The 19367-nt window shown below is 36.3% G+C and overlaps 2 protein-coding genes across 2 annotated transcripts; both read left to right on the forward strand.

Moving 5' to 3' along the window:
- The first annotated feature begins 456 nt into the window (after positions 1-456).
- lnp1 (leukemia NUP98 fusion partner 1) lies at positions 457-11178 on the forward strand. Its single transcript, XM_039647687.2, has 4 exons — positions 457-1058; positions 6142-6384; positions 9911-10009; positions 10302-11178. Exons 1-4 carry the CDS (start codon positions 909-911, stop codon positions 10452-10454), a joined length of 645 nt encoding a protein of 214 aa, XP_039503621.2. The 5' UTR covers positions 457-908; the 3' UTR covers positions 10455-11178.
- Positions 11179-13179: 2001 nt separating this feature from the next.
- Positions 13180-19108, forward strand: tmem45a (transmembrane protein 45a). Its single transcript, XM_039647694.2, has 6 exons — positions 13180-13451; positions 15502-15703; positions 16780-16992; positions 17187-17371; positions 17488-17630; positions 18085-19108. The coding sequence occupies exons 2-6, from the start codon at positions 15508-15510 to the stop codon at positions 18179-18181; spliced, it is 834 nt and encodes a 277-aa protein (XP_039503628.2). The 5' UTR covers positions 13180-13451; positions 15502-15507; the 3' UTR covers positions 18182-19108.
- Positions 19109-19367: the final 259 nt, after the last annotated feature.

Below are 19367 nucleotides of genomic sequence, written 5' to 3' on the forward strand. Positions count from 1 at the left end.
TTGGGTTTGTCCATATTTGACCCAAATTTGGGTTAAAACAACCCAGCATTGTTTACAGTGTATGGTTTGCTGATTAAACTGCTGCAATACAACTCGCATGGTTATACTACAAAGCATTTGTCATGATCAGAACAAAGTCTAGCCATCGCGCTCGATCATGCCATTCCGCACTGATTGGTAATCTTGCTTTACTCATTGTCAGACAGTATAAGTATAAATACATGATCACACCAACTCTCATAACACATGCTGGTTCTCGCCTGCTGCAGTCCATAATTATTGACAGGTTTGATGTGCTCATTGAGTGGAAAGTATAGGAGAATTGGAGTTGCACAGAGTGTGTGTGACTAACACCCACCCTCAGGCCCATTGCTTGGTAATGGAAAGATTAAAAGCAGAGCACCAACCCAAAAAACACCATCCCCTCTCTCTCTCTTTCTCTGTTTCTGTCTATCTCGCTCTCTCCCTAGCTTTACCTCTCTCCCGCCCTTATAGGCTATAGCCCCCTCCCTCTCTCATGTTAAATAGATTACAGAGGATTCGCTTATTTAAAGACTTCGACAAAAAGCTGTGCATGCATGTTTTGGGAGCTTTGAGCAATTACACCCACACACTGTGAGCACATAACTGGAGGAATCTAATTTCACCCAAACACAAAATCAAGCCCAGCCTATCGTCTACAGTCTGGAGTCTGGACCGCACATTGCCTTCAACGAAAGAGTTCCTGAGAAGCTCCAGGACAACATCAGCAGCAGCAGGAAAAGGAGCCACGTCTGACCCAGCTGGACCATCTTATCACGTCGGCTGCACCCTGCTCTGATTTTTTTCTTTCCCGGAGACAGGAGCCTCACAGAGAGCTCCACACACCAGCTCTCACGCTGTCTCTTCGACTGCTTCCAGCCATTCTTATGGACAATGATGAGGACGATGATGGGAACTTCACCAAGTGGATGAGCAGTTATTGGGGGCACGGGGAGGAGCACGATAAAGAAAGAAAGAGGAGCTTCAAGAGGCCCTCCCGCAACAAAACTGACCGCCGTGCTTCTTTGCCCTGCATGGTAAGGTAGTTGATCATACATGTGGAATGATGTTAGGGGAATGGGATCAGTCATAAATGCAACATTGGAATGTAGCCTATGCTACTAATCAAATGCCACAATGGATAAATGGAGATTCAACTTCAAATTCTGATTTTAAATGTTCAAAGTCATTGTAAAATTAACCAACTGTTAGGATTATGAACTATCTCTTGGAGGGAATATTGTTGAATATTATTGAATGTTATTTAATTTAACTTATTTTTATAAATACAACATCCATCTTATTTTGCAATGAGGTACTTTCTGCGAACATGCAAGACTCGCGTTTCATTAGCCACTGAATACTTTCACAGCTCATCATATTCTATAGCTCATATTCTCAGCTCATTATATATTATATTTCTTTTTTGCAATCACAAATTTTTAGATAACTTTTTTTCTGTTTGTCAATTGCAAACACATTGGACAAATCAATTGGACAAACACAGTCAACACAGAATAAAAGAGCTAATTGGGAATGTTACTAAAATTATATATAATATAAAATAATATAATAAAAGTTATTATACATATTTTATAATAATAAATGTATACTATAACAATAATACAAATGTAATATTACTTATAATAATTAACTGTATTTTTTATAATAATTTAAATACATTTGTTATATTTATAAAAATATATATTGTTTAGAATTATTATAGCTGTCTGTCTGCTCACTGATTTCTGGTGTCTGCTCACTGGTGTTGTTGGTGCCATTTTTTTTTTTTTAAATGAGTAAGTCAGTGATTTTACCATTAATAAAAAAAGAGCAACCCTAATCATTGACAAAGTCCAGACTAGATGTCCAATCGGGGTCCAAACCTATTGTTGTGTGTTTATGGCTTATGGCTACCCTGACGTTGTCATACTCAATTTTAGTCAGAATGTGAGTTTGACACTGCTCCACTGGGTTGTTTCAACCGAACCAGGAAAGAAAATACCTCTGCACTCAATTGGTTGGCAAATGCCTTGATCGCGGTGCTCTGTTTCTCTTTTAAAATGAATGAGCTGTCTACATTTTTTATAACAGACGCGATGGCTGAATCTACACATCTAAATTCTCCAGTGGCAGCCATGATTATTTGTTGTAAACAAAATCCCAAGCCCCTATTTGGTGATATGGATGATTATGTATGTTACAGTTAATCATCTGTCCATCATCGTATAAAGCCCAGCCTGACAATTTGATTGGTCCGAACAGCTTTGGTTCGGGCATAGCCTACTTGCTTCAGTAAAAATGGATGACACCCCTTCGCTCTGTTCCATTGGTCAGAACTGATATATATGCGCATAACCGCATAACTATACATGCGCATAACCGGTAAGTTGCGAATCTCGATGGTCAGGATGAATCGTCAGAACACCTATTGTCGTTGATCTTCTTCTGCGGGGTGGGGTTTTATCCTCTTTGACATCATAGTTCCCCATGAGTCTTTGAAAAACGAGTCGTTTGCTGGGGCTGGTGTCAATAAAAGATTTTATTGGACTAACAAGGATGTTTTCAGTTCTGAAACTTACAGGATATTCTTATGATGACCTCGTAGATGTCAAAAGCTCAAGGAAAATTTGATTTCTCAGTTCATCACCCCTTTAAAGCTCCAATCTCCTCAGTACTTAGAAGATCCCGAAAAAAAAATCTGTTGGTACTCCAGTGACTGTATACTTCGCTCAGAAAACCTGTCAATCACAGCTGTAAATCTTGACGTCACACCACCGCACAACGCATTCTCACCCCAAGGCGTCACCTTTGACCATGCTTCAATATTTGACGTTTTAGGCGCCCTTTAGCGTTACTTACATGACGCGATCCTACGGCGTCATCTAACTGACGCTAAAGGAAAGCGTCAGTTAGAGGACGCGGTTAGGTTTAGGTGTGGGGTGGGGGTAGGGTACACGCGATCCTAGGGCATCATCTAACTGACGCTAAAGGGCGCCTAAAGCGTCAGATATTGAAGCATGTCCAAATGCTTCCCAAGGCGTCAGTTAGGTGACGCCTTGGGAGCGAGAATGGGCTGCACCGCATCAAAAAATACAAACCCTTTTAAAAAACAAACTCTTAAAAAATCATCAGTGTGATAAAATACCGTTAATGATGTTTAAAGTGTAATTTAATTGTTTAGTTTAGTCTCATTAAATATTTATCATGTTGAATAGCCTAACATGGAGAGGCGGGGTTTATGACCTATACTAGGACCGGCCACCAGGGAGCGATCAAAACGTTGTAACCGAGTGTTTATGTAGCACATTTTTTATGGCACAAAAGCCAAATGAAAATTTTGTTTTGATGATGATTTATGGAATGACGAATGGACATTCGGTCTTGTCTTGATTCTCTGATCTTTTATAGAAAATAATAACTTGTGTTATTCATTATAAAAGAACTGTGATTTTGCTGCAGGGCCCATTGTTGTTTCAATCACATTTTAAAGGCCTCTATGGTGTCATGCTGACTTACACAGACATCAAGAATCAGTATATGAATCTCAATAATGGTGACAATCAAAAAAAAATGATTCATGCAGCAATACATGCTGGGAGCCATAGATAAGGTTTGTATTATGGTAGTACCCAACACGCATTGCAGTATGAATAGTTTTTAATGGTCACCATTGTTGAGATTCATATGCTGAATCTTGATATATGTGTTAGTTTGGGTAACGAATTACATTTTCTGTAAAATCCTTTATACTCTCTGATAGTCATAGCATTGCTAGATGTTGTAGAATCTATTTTTGAATACAACTAATAATATAATCAGAGATTAGACTCTCAATGAGATCAGTGAATCAAGTCATTAAGTGATGATTGTCACCAAACCTTGACCATCATCACCCGATCATCCTTTTCCTTGACTTTTGTGTCATAACAAAAGTTTTGCAAACACTCAATTACAGCAGCCAAAGAAAGACTTTGTACATCAAGGGTCGATAGCCCAACTGAAGCAGACACTGATTTCCATCATGGTGAACTTAAACCTTTTATTTCTTGTGTTTCTCTTTCCTTCAGTGATTCTGCTTGTTAACGGCATGTGTTCATCACTAATGAGCAATCATCACTTAATTGATGATTAACTAACTATACAATTATTATTCAATATTCAATTGAGTTCTGTTTCAGTCATTCAAGCCACTTCAAGTAATAGTACTGCTAGGGTTTACAAGCTAACAGGATTGAACTCATTACTATTGTTTTTAAAAACTTAAATTAATTGAGGTAATCGGTTCCCTCAAATGAAATGAGTTAGCTTAACTTGTTTTGTTTTACAGTGAGGGCTTGTGCAGCATGCTTGATCCAGACCGAAATTCCCATCCTCAAATGTTGTGGGTGGGGCTAAATTCGGCTGGCATCCATGCAGTTTATGGCAGGATTTTCACTGTGTTTTGACATGCAGTCAATCTTTAAAACAAAGCTGGGAAAAATATTGCATGCATGTTTTTGGAAGAGAACTTCAGTGAAAACAGGAAAGTGTGCTCTGATTAGAGGCTCTTCGCCCACAAATCAGTGGATCAACATGCTCTTTCTCAGGCCTCACAGCCTCCTTAAGTAAACAATGTAGGCCTACTGTACAGCAAGCCTGTGTTTATACCAAAAGGTCAGGAGAGAAGAATGAAAAAAATGTGAGATGGCTGGCTTGATTACTGCTAATTTAAAATAAAAACAGATGAAAATGTATGATCTGCAATGACAGCAAAGTATCCTAAAAAGAGCATTTGTTTTTTGTTGGTGAGCCAGTTAGATTTAAACCAGAACTTATTATATAAGTGGAATATCCTTCACTTTTTCCTGTATTAGATTTAAATATCTCAATTTGCATAAACAGTAAAAATCAATGACACGTAAACAAAAGAAATTTGAGGCTGACATGTTACTTGACATGGCACTTTGTGCTTAGCATGGTTTGTCATTTCATAAATGTAATTTATTCCTGCTAACTTTAAAAAAAAAAAAAACTAAGAGTGGACATCATCATTTACATGTATATTTTCATCTAAAAGTTGTTGTGAATTTAAATGTAATCACTGTAAAAAAAAATATTATCAATACCAATATACAGTATGTTGTACATTGCTTTAACTCATCAAAATAAGTTGCTAATTTTTTAATAAGTTATACTAGATTCAACTATTTTTTTTTAAGTACTGTAAGTTTAATGTATTTTAAGTTGAACTGACCTTAACATTCAAGTTGACTGTACAAAAAAATGAAGGCAGCTGGTGTGCTTGCAATATTTATTACATTTTAGCCCATGTGCATGCAATATTTATGTTAACCTTCTGCACATTGTCTATATATATATATATATGTCAATATATACAGTACATTAAGCCAATATACAGTATATTATGCAGTATATAATTTATAACATTAAAATATACTCTCACAGGTAAGTTTAATGATTTGTGGTACATAAATGCATTGAAAGAAAAGCTCAAAAAACATTTTTTTTAATTGACTTTAAGCTATAGTGTCATATTAAATAGGTTTATACACTTTTTCTTCGAATGTGGCGGTTCTCTGTTCGATTTTTTTTTAATGTATTGATCTGCAGCCATTTTTTAACTAAAATGTCAGGAAATTAGTTTTGGCTATGCTCATGCTCAGTATGTGTTGGTAAATAATATAGCTATTTATAAACAGTGTACGTGTCCTAAGAGAGAGTAGTGAAAGACAGTAACTCTGGGTCTTGGATAGGGGCTGGCATGGCTGCCATCTTGGCAGAAGGCTTAGTAGGTAAAGCTCCTATGATTAGCTTGACTTCAAGTAAAATGCCTACACAACACAAGTCATTATGAGCTGCATGTTCAAAAATAATGAACCTATCTCTACAATGGTGGTTTATATTTCATCCTTCGCTATAGGAAATTATAACTGCTTACCCAAATGATGCTCCATATTAAATATGCACCTCTTCAAAATGAGCAAACAAACAATAATCATTAATGAAATCATTCCTAAATCAGCTTTTAAAGATTCTGATTATTTTAATATTATCACTTCCCATCCCATTCATAAGTAATGGTTTTTCTCCTTCTCTGTCTGTCTTGGTACTGAAAAGTCCCAACTAAAAGCCATGCAGGTGAACCATCTTCATGCTGACAACATGGTCCCTGCCCCTGTCCACCTAAAGACCCGTGAGGAGAAGGAGGGGCGCTCTCACCCTCGTGCCCGCCGTGTGTCTTCAGATGAAAACAGCCACACCAAAGTAGGGGGACCTGAATGTCACATCACCACCATTCCAGAACTCTCCGAGTGCTTGGAGAAGAGGCTGCATGTCCACAACCAGAAGGTGATATCAATGGTGGGTAAGAGACCAGATCACATGTCACATACAATGGACCAAAAATGGTGCTGGTGCTGGTTCAAAGTTGGTTACGGAGTTGGTTCAACTTGCGAACCGCTTCAGAACCTATTTGTTTTTCCACTGACTAGAGCGCCCAGGGAATGACGCCGTTACGTCACTGTGTACGTCGCCATACGTCTTAGAAACGCTTTTTACTAAAAAGAAAGTAAACACTAGATTACTTTTGGACTATCTCTAACAACAACTATCTCTAAAAACAATTGAAATATATAAGCCTTATATTTATACATATCTACATATCAAGATACATATCTTTTCATTTGATATGTAATTTTTTCTGATAATTTATGTACCCCTGTAATTGTGTCTTTTTTTCTTTCCATTTATTTGTTCTATATTGTGACTTTTCTTCTTTGCTTATAATGTCTTCAAATTTTTTTTTTACAAAAATAGAAACGCTTGCGTTAACTTCAAGCATAACAATTACAAAGGCGGACTCCATCGTGTTTCTGCAAATGTTTCTCTTGGCTTTGCGATCCTTTATTATGGTCAGAAAAGATGTTTAGAACACATCGAAACCCGCCCCAGGCGTAAGCATGACGTGGTAAAAGAACGGTTCTAGTCCAGCAAAGAGTTGGTGCCGCTTTGGAACCAGTTCTCCTGGCCGAGAACCGGTTCTTTGGCTGTCGAAACACAAAGAAATGGTTCGTGCGCAGGCACCGGCTCCGAACCGGCTCTCAAAATGCTTTGGTGGAAAAGGGATAGGGGCTGTCATGGCTGCCATCTTGGCAGCAGGCTTGGCAGAGGGCAGAAACAAAGAACATGCATCCCAGAGGGCCATCTTGGGACTAGACTCTGGTTTCGGCTGTTTTCTGGATCAGTGGTTTGTGTCTTCCAGACACATGAGAATGGCGTCCCTCCAGGAAAGTCCTCGTGTGTCTGGAAGGTCAACTGGGTGGAAATATTTGGCCCGATCCAATATAATGTTCTGAAGGTCTCGTCATCATAGGCGGATGGCAAGATGGCAGTACTTCATGGAGTAATTTACAAAGTTGAGACACTTTCGGGCCTAAGTAGTGAGCTAATAGCGCCGCATGGCCAAGATGCAGAAAGCACTTGATGCAATACTGCAGTGTGTGTGTTATGTAGGCTACCATACCTGCGGTTCATCAGGTAATCAGTCCCCACCCAAAACTGTAAATTGCACATATTTAAACGTGAATGAATGGGGCTCCTCCTCTGCTGATGCTATGACTATCTGAAATGATCCTGATGCCAATAATTGTAATGAGCGAGGAGTTTAACAATTGCTGCTGGAATTGAATGTGAACGCTAAATCGGAAATAAGATGTCATCTTTGATTTCTTCCAGTAACTGTAATATTGCGTAGCTTTAGCATGCCACGTCATACTTTAGCATGCCACGTCATCAAACTTTGTCAAAGGACGCTTTAATTTGAATGATTCTTGGAAGGCAACCTTCATTTTGCATCCTTCGCAATCATTTTGAAAGATGCATAATGTACACCCTTTGCAGCCTTCAATCACCCACAATCCTTTGCACACATTCCAATTCACAAAAATAACTAATGGAAAACAAGTCAGCAGAGCAAAAACAATGTTTTTGCAGATAACATACATGTTATCTGTGATGCATGTTCTCTCTTGTTTTGTTGTAAATTAATTAAATTAAGCCACCGGGAGACTGTATTGCATTAATAGAAGGCCAGAGTTGGAGTGACAACAACACAACAATGATATACACATTGTAAAAAAAAAAAAATATTGCTGTGGTTATTTATCAAAACATGACACAACAATGTGTTGTTTCAACTTAAAAAAAGTATGTGTTTGACTTAAGTTATTAACTTTAGTTTAGTGAAGTTTGATATATTAGTTATCTCAACAAATGTTGTGTTGATATATTAAAGGGTTAGTTCACCCAAAAATGAAAATTAAGTCATTAATTACTCACCCCCATGCTGTACCAACCCCGTAAGACCTTCGTTCGTCTTCGGAACACAAATGAAGATATTTTTGATTAAATTTGAGAGCTGTATAACTACCACATTGGCTCCTAAGGGACTGCCTCTTGACGGCCCAGAAAGTCAATGAAGAAAATGTTTAAATATCCCATGTGACTACCGTGGCTCAACTATATGTTTATCAAGCGACGCGAATACTTTTTGTGCGAAAAAACAAACAAAAATAAGGAGTTTATTCGACTATTTCTTTTCTTCCTTGTAGGCCAGAACGAGACTTCCTTATAGATTTCCACGACGCATGCGCGAGAATTGCGATCTAAGCTGGTGTAAGCAGATCGCAAATCTCGCGCATGCGTCGTGGAAATCTAAGGAATTCTCGTTCTGGCCTACAAGGAAGAAAATAAATAGTCGAATAAACTCCTTATTTTTGTTTGTTTTTTCGCACAAAAAGTATTCACGTCGCTTGATAAACATATAGTTGAGCCACGGTAGTCACTTGGGATATTTAAACATTTTCTTCATTGACTTTCTGGGCCGTCAAGAGCCAGTCCCTTAGGAGCCAATGTGGTAGTTATACAGCTCTCAAATTTAATCAAAAATATCTTCATTTGTGTTCCGAAGACGAACGAAGGTCTTACGGGGTTGGTACAGCATGGGGGTGAGTAATTAATGACTTAATTTTCATTTTTGGGTGAACTAACCCTTTAATAATTGCAGCAACATTTTTACAGTGCAGCTTTCATTTATTTATTAAAGTAAGGTATCCCTATAACACCCAGTTCCCTAGCTTATATAGCCTATAACTGTAGTCAGTAAGATTTATTTTATTGATTTTTATTTTTTTTTAATTGCATTTAATTTATCAAAAGTGACAGACACACAAAACACACACAATTTTAAGTTCATTGAAATGGAAAAAGTGAGTTAATATAATGAAGGACAATAATTTAATCATCAGAAACTCAAAATTATATGTTATCTGAACTAAATAAATTATTTAAGTTGATTTGACAAAAGGAAAAATGTTGTGATTACTAATCATGAAAAGATTTTTTTACAGTGAGTGTTACAAAAAAAAATATATCTCAAATAAATCCTGTTCTCTTAAACGTTTCCACAAACATATTAACAGCAAAATATTTTGAACACAAGAGGAGATGTTACAAATCAGCATGTTTTAAAGATTTCTGAAGCATTGAGTGACACGGAAGACTGGAGTATATGGCTATTCAGAATTCAGCATTACCAGAAATAAATTACATTTAAAAAATATTTTACAAAATATTAGATACAAAATAGTTATTTTAGATTGTAATGATAACACTTTTTACTGTTTTTGATAAAAAAAAAATGGCAGCCTTGGGGCGAACAGGAGACTTATTTTAAGAGTATAACATTTTTTTTTTTTACCAACATCAAATTTTTGAACGGTATGATGTTAGTGTGTACTGCAACAAAGTACAGTTATGTATTAAACAAAGTGAATCAATGCCCTATAATAATTATATTTTAAGATGATTTTGGCTGCTTTATTTGTAGGGTAATGCAGATAGCATATGTCTTGTTTGCCATGAAGAACTCCGGAAAGGAAGGGGTGGCATCCAAGAGCTTCACTGCAGCCACCATTTTCATAAAGAGGTAAACGCATGCATTTCCTGCTAACAGCACCAAATCCATCCCATCAACACTTGTGCAGTACACATAAGGCTTGATCTTGCATGTGTTCCCTCCTCAACATTCAAGTGGGGTTTAAAGTGTAACCTCATTAGTGTGTGGAGTCCCAATACCCCATGTTTATTGAAGCAGTGGGTTAATGGGTGACACCACATGAACTTTTTCCTTGCAAAATTCCTCCTTGCATGCATCTTGTTACTTGCTGTGCTTGTATCAGCTGTGACTGTGACACTAAATATTCTGTCTCTGGTTATAGATTGGGAAGGCAAAATGGCCTGAGCAGCGTCCACGTCCACGTAGTGTGAGTTCTGGGCCTACATGTGAACTAGGGAAGGGGACACCGTTCTGCCCTGGACAAGAGGAATATCGCTTGCCCTGCCGTAAACTGTCTTTACGCAGACAGCGTTGATTGTTTCCAGTAAAATATACCATGGTACCAAAAGTTGTTCAACTAAACAGTAATCACTCAGTGTATTATCAAAAACCATGTTCATTTGAAATTGTCAATTTTTGTTTGTGTTTATCTCCACAGTACTTTTGCTTAAAAATGAACCTTGTGATCTCTTGTTTGGAGGACAAAGCAAAAAAAATTAGATGCCTTTTTTTCAAATTCATTCAAGTCATTTGCATTTTATAAATATTACAATTAAAAACGTCTTAAATACTTTTTGTTTTGTTTTTTGTTTTTAGTGAACCATATTATAGTTATGCGTGTTAATGAACTCTCGATCAACTTGTTGTAACAGTAAATAATATATAGCTTTTGGATTAGAAAACCAGCTGCGAATATAAATGATTAGGTTATTTTGGTGCTAGAATGGATTATGGATGCTGAAACTGGTATCCTGAATTTGCAGGTCAAATGTCAGGAGTTGCTGTTGTGAAGATACAGTAGGTTGTTAAATGCACGTGCTGGAAATAAGCTGGTGGCTAATCTCACCACTGTAATGGAAATCAATGTTGGGCCACATTTTTGCCCCTCAAAGGTCAACTGTTTTTCATGCATGCATTGTCATGCAGGTTCTATCATGCCTCCATTATGGCTCTTGTAAACTGCTCAGTCATAGAAAATTGGGTAACGATTTATATACATTTTTTTCTTTGGTGGAGAATAAACATAACATTTCATTTAACATTGTTTTCTTTAGCATTTATGTCACAAACTAGTCTAATGTACTGTTCATTTGTCAAAAAATCAACAACAAAAGATATTAATATTCTAAGCATTTAATTAAAAATAAAGGTTTCAATCTTTCTTTTTTAATGTGAAGAATATTTTAATATTATGAAGAACCTTTTTCCACAAAGAACCATTTGTGCAGTGGAAAGGTTCTATGAATATTGAAGGTTGTTAGTGGAATAATAAAAAATCCCTTTATTTGTGAGTGTATAGTAACTTATCAGTAAATTCATGTTCCAATAGTTTTCCATTTTTACAAACATGCCTAGAAAATGAATGACCCTCCATAATATTACTTTCCTTTCTTACAGTCCATTAAGAAATGGCTTTGGCAGATACAGCCATGTCCCACCTGTCAAGTTCATGTGACCATGTTTGAGCCCCCGGTCCTCTGCTCCTGTCCAGTTTCCCTAAATGTCCATATTTCTTCACTTTCCATGTCTGTCTGCTTCCAGTGACCCTGGGCACTAATTTAGTGTGTTTATATCTAAATAAAAACAAACCACGACCATCAACGCATTCTCATCCCAAGGCATCATATACTGCTTTTGCCAATGCGTAGACATCCAATGCACATGGCACCCTTTAGTGTCAAAATAACATGCAAGGAGTATGTGTAGGTTTAGGTCTGAGGTAGGGTTAGGGTTAGACCACTAGGAGGCGCCTTCTGGCGCATATATATATCTGCGTCTCATATTGACGCTAAAGGGTGCCATGCGCGTTGGATGTATACGCATTGGCAAAACCGTCAGTATATGACGCCTTGGGATAAGAACGGGCTGGACCATCATCTCTGGGTGGAGGCATGGGTTAAAGACTTAAATTAAGTACAGGCAAGTGTGTAGCAATCCTGCATGATTATATGGTCTGTTACTTGCACACATATGAGTGTAATGGATGTGCATCTTTATATGACTCTCAAGAGCCTCAGCTCTATGCATTCCTTACCCTCGTTTTCTGTCTGTCTTGCTTATTTTCCTAGTGTCATGAGGACATTTGGCTATTTAAAACTGTGCATGCTAAATTTATGACCTTTTTGTTTTCACTTATTTCATCTTTCAACTTTTGTGTATTGCACAAAATGCACATCTGCATTACCCTAACATGGCAAATTCAAAGGCAGGGAGTTTTAGACTCTGACCAATGTATTGTGATGTTTTTGATGACCAGAAATGTAAATATAAGCACCAAAGATGCAGAATATGTTGTTTGTAGAACCATACTTTGAATTAAATATTTAAAATTGAATTTAAGAATTTACACAAATAGAATTACCAAGCCTACATTGTTGCAACTTTTTTATATAGTGCTGTTATTTTGACATTATTGTTTTGTAGGTGTCATTACTTTGTTTTTACAAAAAAGATTATAGATTTTGTAGGCTGTTATTTAGTTGGATTCAATTTCTATGTAAGTGAGTGCACGTTATAAACTGTGAAATAAATAATGAATATACTGTTAGATAGATGAAATGTTCTTCTCTCCGTTGTCAGGAGGGACCGTGCCTTTGTGCACGTAGGCTACATGTCCCGCCCTACTGTACAATTATAAATAAAAAATAATTATAATATTTAAAAACTAAATTAAAAACAGTATCTCGGCAAAATATTATTCAACTTTTGTAGCAAAAAGTTGCCTATAGTTTACCGAGAATTGTGGTCTGTCTGTCTATTCACAAAAATTGATTTGTCAAGGTTTTCAAAATATGTAAAAAAAAATAGCAAAACATACACTTACATTTTTAACAACTAGCCTGCTTTTAGTTTCTTAAACCACTTGACTCACATTTCCTTGTATTGTAGCCTAGTGGAGTCTAGACTGCTTCGGTCAGAGAAAAAATGCACACGTGGAAAAGAGACCAACTGTTGATTGACATGTCAACTAACCAATCAAATTCAAAAACAATGACGTTTAGTGGCTTCACGAACGAATCATTGATGGAATGGGAGGTTCCCTTAGTAAGACGCTCTGAAAAAGATCAACCCTACAAATCTGGTTGCGAAACAGCTGGAAAAGTGGAAAAGAAGTTGATACGTGAATTCCTGATGGAAAAAATGATGATGGTCAAGAGGTAGTAAAATTAACCGTGTGAGGGTGTCTGAACATTTTTCGTGAACTGTTAGCAGCTACAGCATCAAATGCAGACACTCGATAAACATCGACTGTGAGGTTCCTTCTTATTTTTTTTCCAAGACTAGCAGCTATCCTATTTGGTCAAACGATAAGGTAAGAACTCTTAAATCATATTTCAGACCCCTTACTGTGCCTAAATGAAGTTATTATTTCCACTTTTGATTCTTAAAAAATAACGGACCCACAAGGATTTTTCTCTTTAGTCAAATTAAAGTGGCATCGCAGAGATCTTTATCCAATAAACAACAGTTTAAGTTGTTAAAGCCATTACGGTGTAGGCTGAATCGTTTTTCATGTAAGATTTTAAACTATTTTAAAAAGCCTAACGTCATTTGTTTTTGCCATCATTTCGTGAAACCTGCTGGATTAGCTATTATGCCATATTTGTGCGTGTAACCTAAAAGAGCACTGCGGTTTCTTTTTGTACTATTATTATTATTTTTTGGTTCAGACAAAATAGACTTTGTTTTTTATGTACAATTCCAAATAATGTCGTCCTTATGTAAGTTAGTTATTTAATGCATGAAAGCATCGGGCCTCTTCACTGGAGAGACTCTCAAAGCTTTAGTTTGTCTCTATGGTAACAGCAGAGCATCCCGAAAAACAGTGTGTTCAGATCAAAGCTGCAGAGATGCTACTCATTGCCTTTATTTTCATTGTCGTATAGCAAAATAGAAAAAAAAAGAAAAAAAATTCTCACCCTACCACACTCTCAAAAGTAGAATTGTTTTGGAACAACATGGGGGTGAGAAAATGATGACAGAAATGTAATTTTAAGAACAACATTTGAAACCCTCGTTTGAAATATGTATTACAGATTCATAAAGTCTATGTAATATGATTTTATCTCAAACTCATTACAATCACTGTGATTTATTTCCCCCCATTTTGAGCTTGATCATTATGAGCTTGCTGTGTCTGCTTTATTGCAGCTGTTGTTATAGCGTCCTTTTCACATGCAATTTTTTATCCCTATAAAAGGTCTTGGTCTACTGGACACGCTCTGATTAGACACTCACACATCTGATTATGGCAGTGATGACGATTGTCATTGGACCTGATTGACATTGAGGACAAGTACTGATCAGCCTGTTGATTAAATAATACCTAGAAATCATCCTCAATAAGAGAAAAGGAGGAACATGCTATTCGTATAATTTCTTTATGTACTGCTTTGATTACGTTCACTGATAAGAATAAAAATAGCTGATATTATTGATCTTTAAAGTTAAATGTTAAAGACAAAATTAAAGTTCAGTCAAGTACAAATCAACTTTTATCCTTCATGTGGATGGGGAATGACACAGGAGTCATTTTTTTGTAGTTTTATACTTCCAAGATTAACAGTGTTTCTGATTAAACTTAAAACATCTATCTTCACATTGCTGTTTAATATAACTCATTGCTAAATATAAAGTGTGTTGAACTGATTGTTCAGGAAGGCAATAAATATGGAGTAACAAAATCGGTAATACTTTACAATAAGGATTCATTAGTTAACTAGCCCACTTTAGTAAAGAATGAGCAAGATTTACAGCATTTATTAATCTAAAATAATGTTAATTTGAACATTTACTAATGCATTATTAAAGTTAGAAAGTTGTGATTGTTATCATTAGTTAATGCACTGTGAACAAACATGAACAAACAATGAACAGCTGTATTTTTAACTAACATTAAACAAATGTTTTGTTAGTTTATGTTAGGTAATACATTAACTAATGAAACCATATTGTAAAGTGATACCACAAAATCAGTGCCGAAAGTGATGTGAGATCTTGTATTGATATGTCAGTCCCGAGTATGAAAAAGCGCGTCTCTCGGACTCTCTTATTTTGTCTTCTTGCAAAGTTGCCTAGTTTACCGAGAATTGTGTTCTGCCTGTCTATTCACAATAATTAATTTGTCAAGGTTTTCAAAATATGTAAAAACCATAAACACATATAACAGACACACACAGACCCACACACACACACACACACACACACAATCTACTAAAGAAATCCAGTAAACATTGTCTTTTCCTTTAATTGGCACTGTACATTTTGATATGAAGTAGAATTGTTATTATTATGAGGTAATTTGGTTTTGTAGTTTTTATTTATTAATTATCAATAAATAAAATCGTTATTCTTATTTCCAGGAAATCATGGGAAGTTTTAAAGGCCATGCATTGCCTGGAAGTTTCTTCCTGATCACTGGTCTGTGGTGGGCCGCAAAGCAGACCTTTTTGTACACCACCCGCAGGAACAAAAGTGCTGGTGCGGGAAGACTTGCATCTCGAGCTACACAACGCCGCATAGAAATCATAGAAGGAGCTGTCATTTTATCATTTTCTATTATTGGTGAGTTGCTGCCATGCTTTTCGTCAATATAATGTGAGGTTTCGTTATTGAAAAAAAAAAAGCGTTATTGAAAAATAAAGCACCTTAGATTCAGCCAAAAAAATGTATTTGTTTTTTGGGGGGGGTTTTTCACCCGATATCGGTTAGAGCCCCTTTAAGAATGTTGTGCTCAATGATTCATTTAAATACTGTAGCACAAAATGGTGATGGCAACGATATGCTGTTTATCACGTTTACACTGTGACATGTACATTTTTGCCTGGAGCTGAAGCTTTTCATCGACCTTCTAAACAATAAAATTAATAATATAACCCTCCAAAGCATAGTTAATGCCCTTTAGGTGACTTTGAGATGATATATAATCTTTCTGTCTCAAAAATCACCAATTGCCTCCTGTGAACTGTCTCCTGACAGCTGCCATATAGCGCCTGTCCCGAATGTTGACTGTTTGTCCAAGTGAGTGGTAGCGTAGCCATAGGTCAATTGGCTTCACTTTTATCCGTGGAAATCTTTGGTCCATTTCTTTTACTGTCTATGTATCAGACTCACATTCTGACTAGAATCTTGAGTATGACAACGTCAGGCTTGACGGTTCGCCCAATTCTAAAATCAAATCAAAATTGGCTCAGATCATCTTCAGACCACGGTGACAAAAAAGTGGATATCAAGTTGATTTGTCAAACTGTTCTTGAATAACGTGCGAGCGAATTTGACAATGAGAACGTCAAAATGGACGTGGGACTATCTCTCAGTTTTGAAACAGTGCCATCTAGTGGTCACAAAATATGGAAAAAAAAAATTTGCTTGTAACTTCTGAGCCGTTTGACCAAAAATCTCACACAAAAAAAAAAAAAAAATCCCAACATTGACCACACCAGATCAATTTGGTGTCAGTGCCACCTATTGGTTAAAAGTAATAAGCCATAGGTCACATTACAAGTCATTGTATTTATGGGCTTTCAACCATTTTGCTTAAAATCACGGTCTGGTCTGATGTTGGTCTGATGCCCGCTCTGTGGTGCTTGGCCCTGTAATTGCTGCTTATCATATTTGTTTTTCTTCTTCCATTTACATAGGTATGTTAGCAGAGCAGCTTCTAGCAGGTGGGCCCAAGTTTCAACTGTACGATTCTTCCACTCAGCACTGGGAGCAGCTGATGAACTGGCAGCACACCACCATGTACCTGTTCTTTGCCATCGCAGGGGCCATATCTCTCACTGTCCACAGCACTGACATCGCCCCTTTGGCTTTAGACCGAATGCTGTTGGGTCTTGCTTTCTTTAATGAGGGTATGTTCTTCATTTTCACCATACTGATTTCATGTGAAAGAGTGTTTTGTAAATGCATTTTTAATGTTAGAGAATGTGTGATTTTTTTTTTTTTTTTTACCTAAATTGAGCACTCTTTTTTACTCTTGAAAATCCTCATTTTCAATTTTTGTGATATTGCAACACAATTGAAAGTACATGTCTGCCTCTTGCAGGATTTCTGTTCCTTTATCATCTCCATGGTAGAGACCTGCTTGATGTCCATGTGCACACTCTTCTCCTTTATGCCATCTTTGGACAAGCTTTCATCTGCCTTCTGGAGGTTTTCCACAGGGGGAATATTCTACTAGAACTGTTCAGAGCCACTCTCACTGTACTGCAGGGCAGCTGGTTTTGGCAGGTCAGTGTGTGTACCTATGTGTATTTGTGTAAGTGCATACATAATCTGTGTGCATTTAAGTCATTTTGACTCTCATTTTGACACTCTTTAACTCTTTTTTTCATGTATTTTTCTAGATTGGCTTCGTACTGTATTCGCCCAGTCAAGTGAAATGGGATCAGACAGACCATGGAAATGTTATGTTTGTCACATTATGCTACTGTTGGCACCTCGCGTTTGCATTGTTCACTGTAGCTGTAGTGTACTGGTCTGTTCTATGGTGAGCACAACATATTCTATTCATTCAAACATGAAATACACAAACCTAAATTAGATCTAAAGGAGCATTAAATGCCTTTTTAAAAGATTAGGGTCAGTACTTTAATTATTTTATTTTAATTATTTTCAAAAGAATCATTTGACACTGAAGCTTGGATGAATGGCTGCTAAAAAATAATCTTTGCCATCATTGAAATAAATTACTTTTTTTTAATGTATTAAAATAGAAAACAGTTATTTTAAATTGTAATAATTTTTCACAGCATTACTGTTTTTTCAGTATTTTTTATGGAATAAATGCAGCCTTGGTGAGCATAAAAAACATACTGACCCCAAATTTTTGTAGTGTATTTAATCTATATTGCTTATGAAAGCATATTTTTTAATGGAATTTCCTTTCTGTATGTTAGATTTATTGAATTCCTTTTCGTTTACCTTCATTGTTCTCCCTCCAGTGCTGTGCGTGCCAGACTGCGGAGGATGCCACCCATGGAAATGGGGCTTTTGAAACCAAGGGACAAAGAAGTAGAGTCTGAAGACGAGATGTTATGAGTCCTTACACGTTCAACGCTGCATCCCAATTCATTTTGGCCTCAGACCAAAGAAAAATATGGAGACAGAGAGTAAGAGATAGTAAAAATCGAGGCATTCCAACTAAATATTAGCTTTGTCTTTCTGAAGAGCAGATGAGAGATGACAACTTCAAACTTGATTATTTTCTATACAAGTTTAGATTAAGTCAATATGATGTATTTATTATTCTTGATTCATTATGTAGACTATTTGTTGGCATTACATAATTTTCTGTTTGACACATTTCTGGAAATTTAAGTATTGTCTTTGTGTGCCTTGTCAGTATTTTATATGTTGTTACTCAAGGGAATATCATATTTTAATCATATTGTTTTTAATGGTACTATTTGATCTACAAGCTGAAATATTTATGTTTTAATGCCCCTAGGAAGTCACTTCCCAGTCATCAAAAAATGATACTTTTGTGTTTTCTTAAAGGAGTAGTTCACTTTATAAAAAACCTTTTGCTGATAATTTACTCACCCCCATGTCATCCAAGATGTCCATGTCTTTCATGTCCATTACGAAAAGAAATTAAGCTTTTTGTTGAAAACATTCCAGGATTTTCTCCATATAATGGACTTCATTGGGAACCAAATGGTTCAAGGTCCAAATGAGAGTTTCAGTGCAGCTTCAAAGGGCTTTAAACGACACCATACTGCTTTAACAATTCTTGACAGCCATTACAATTTCTCAGTTAGTCTTTTGTGTTTGTTTATTTCTTAGTCTTTTGTGTTTGTTTATTTCTTAGTCTTTTGTGTTTGTTCCATTCTATTCTTTGGAAAAGACAAGGGAGAAAAAAAAGCAGTATTGACCATTGTAAGAGAATCTTGACATTATACTATTTTATCACATACATTTATTGAATAATTTAATTTGACTTGATAAATACATTTTCTAAAAACATTTTTTTTTTCAGTGTGCAGTGACTTTGTTTATAGTAATTGCTGTATTTGACGTGCTGGTATTCACATATTTTTTCCATATATTTCTCTTTTTGCATAGTTCAAATTCACCCAACTAGTTATGTTATAGATCTAGATAGATGGATGGATGGAATGAAAGAAATAAGAGAATACATGAATTGACGAATGAAAGAAATTGTCTCTCAATAAGTGTTCTGATCACACGAAAACCACTGACTATAGGCTACAGTACACTAAGG

This window comes from Pimephales promelas, chromosome 8 (assembly GCF_988280905.1).
Source record: "Pimephales promelas chromosome 8, fPimPro1.hap1.1, whole genome shotgun sequence".
Classification (NCBI taxonomy): domain Eukaryota; kingdom Metazoa; phylum Chordata; class Actinopteri; order Cypriniformes; family Leuciscidae; genus Pimephales; species Pimephales promelas.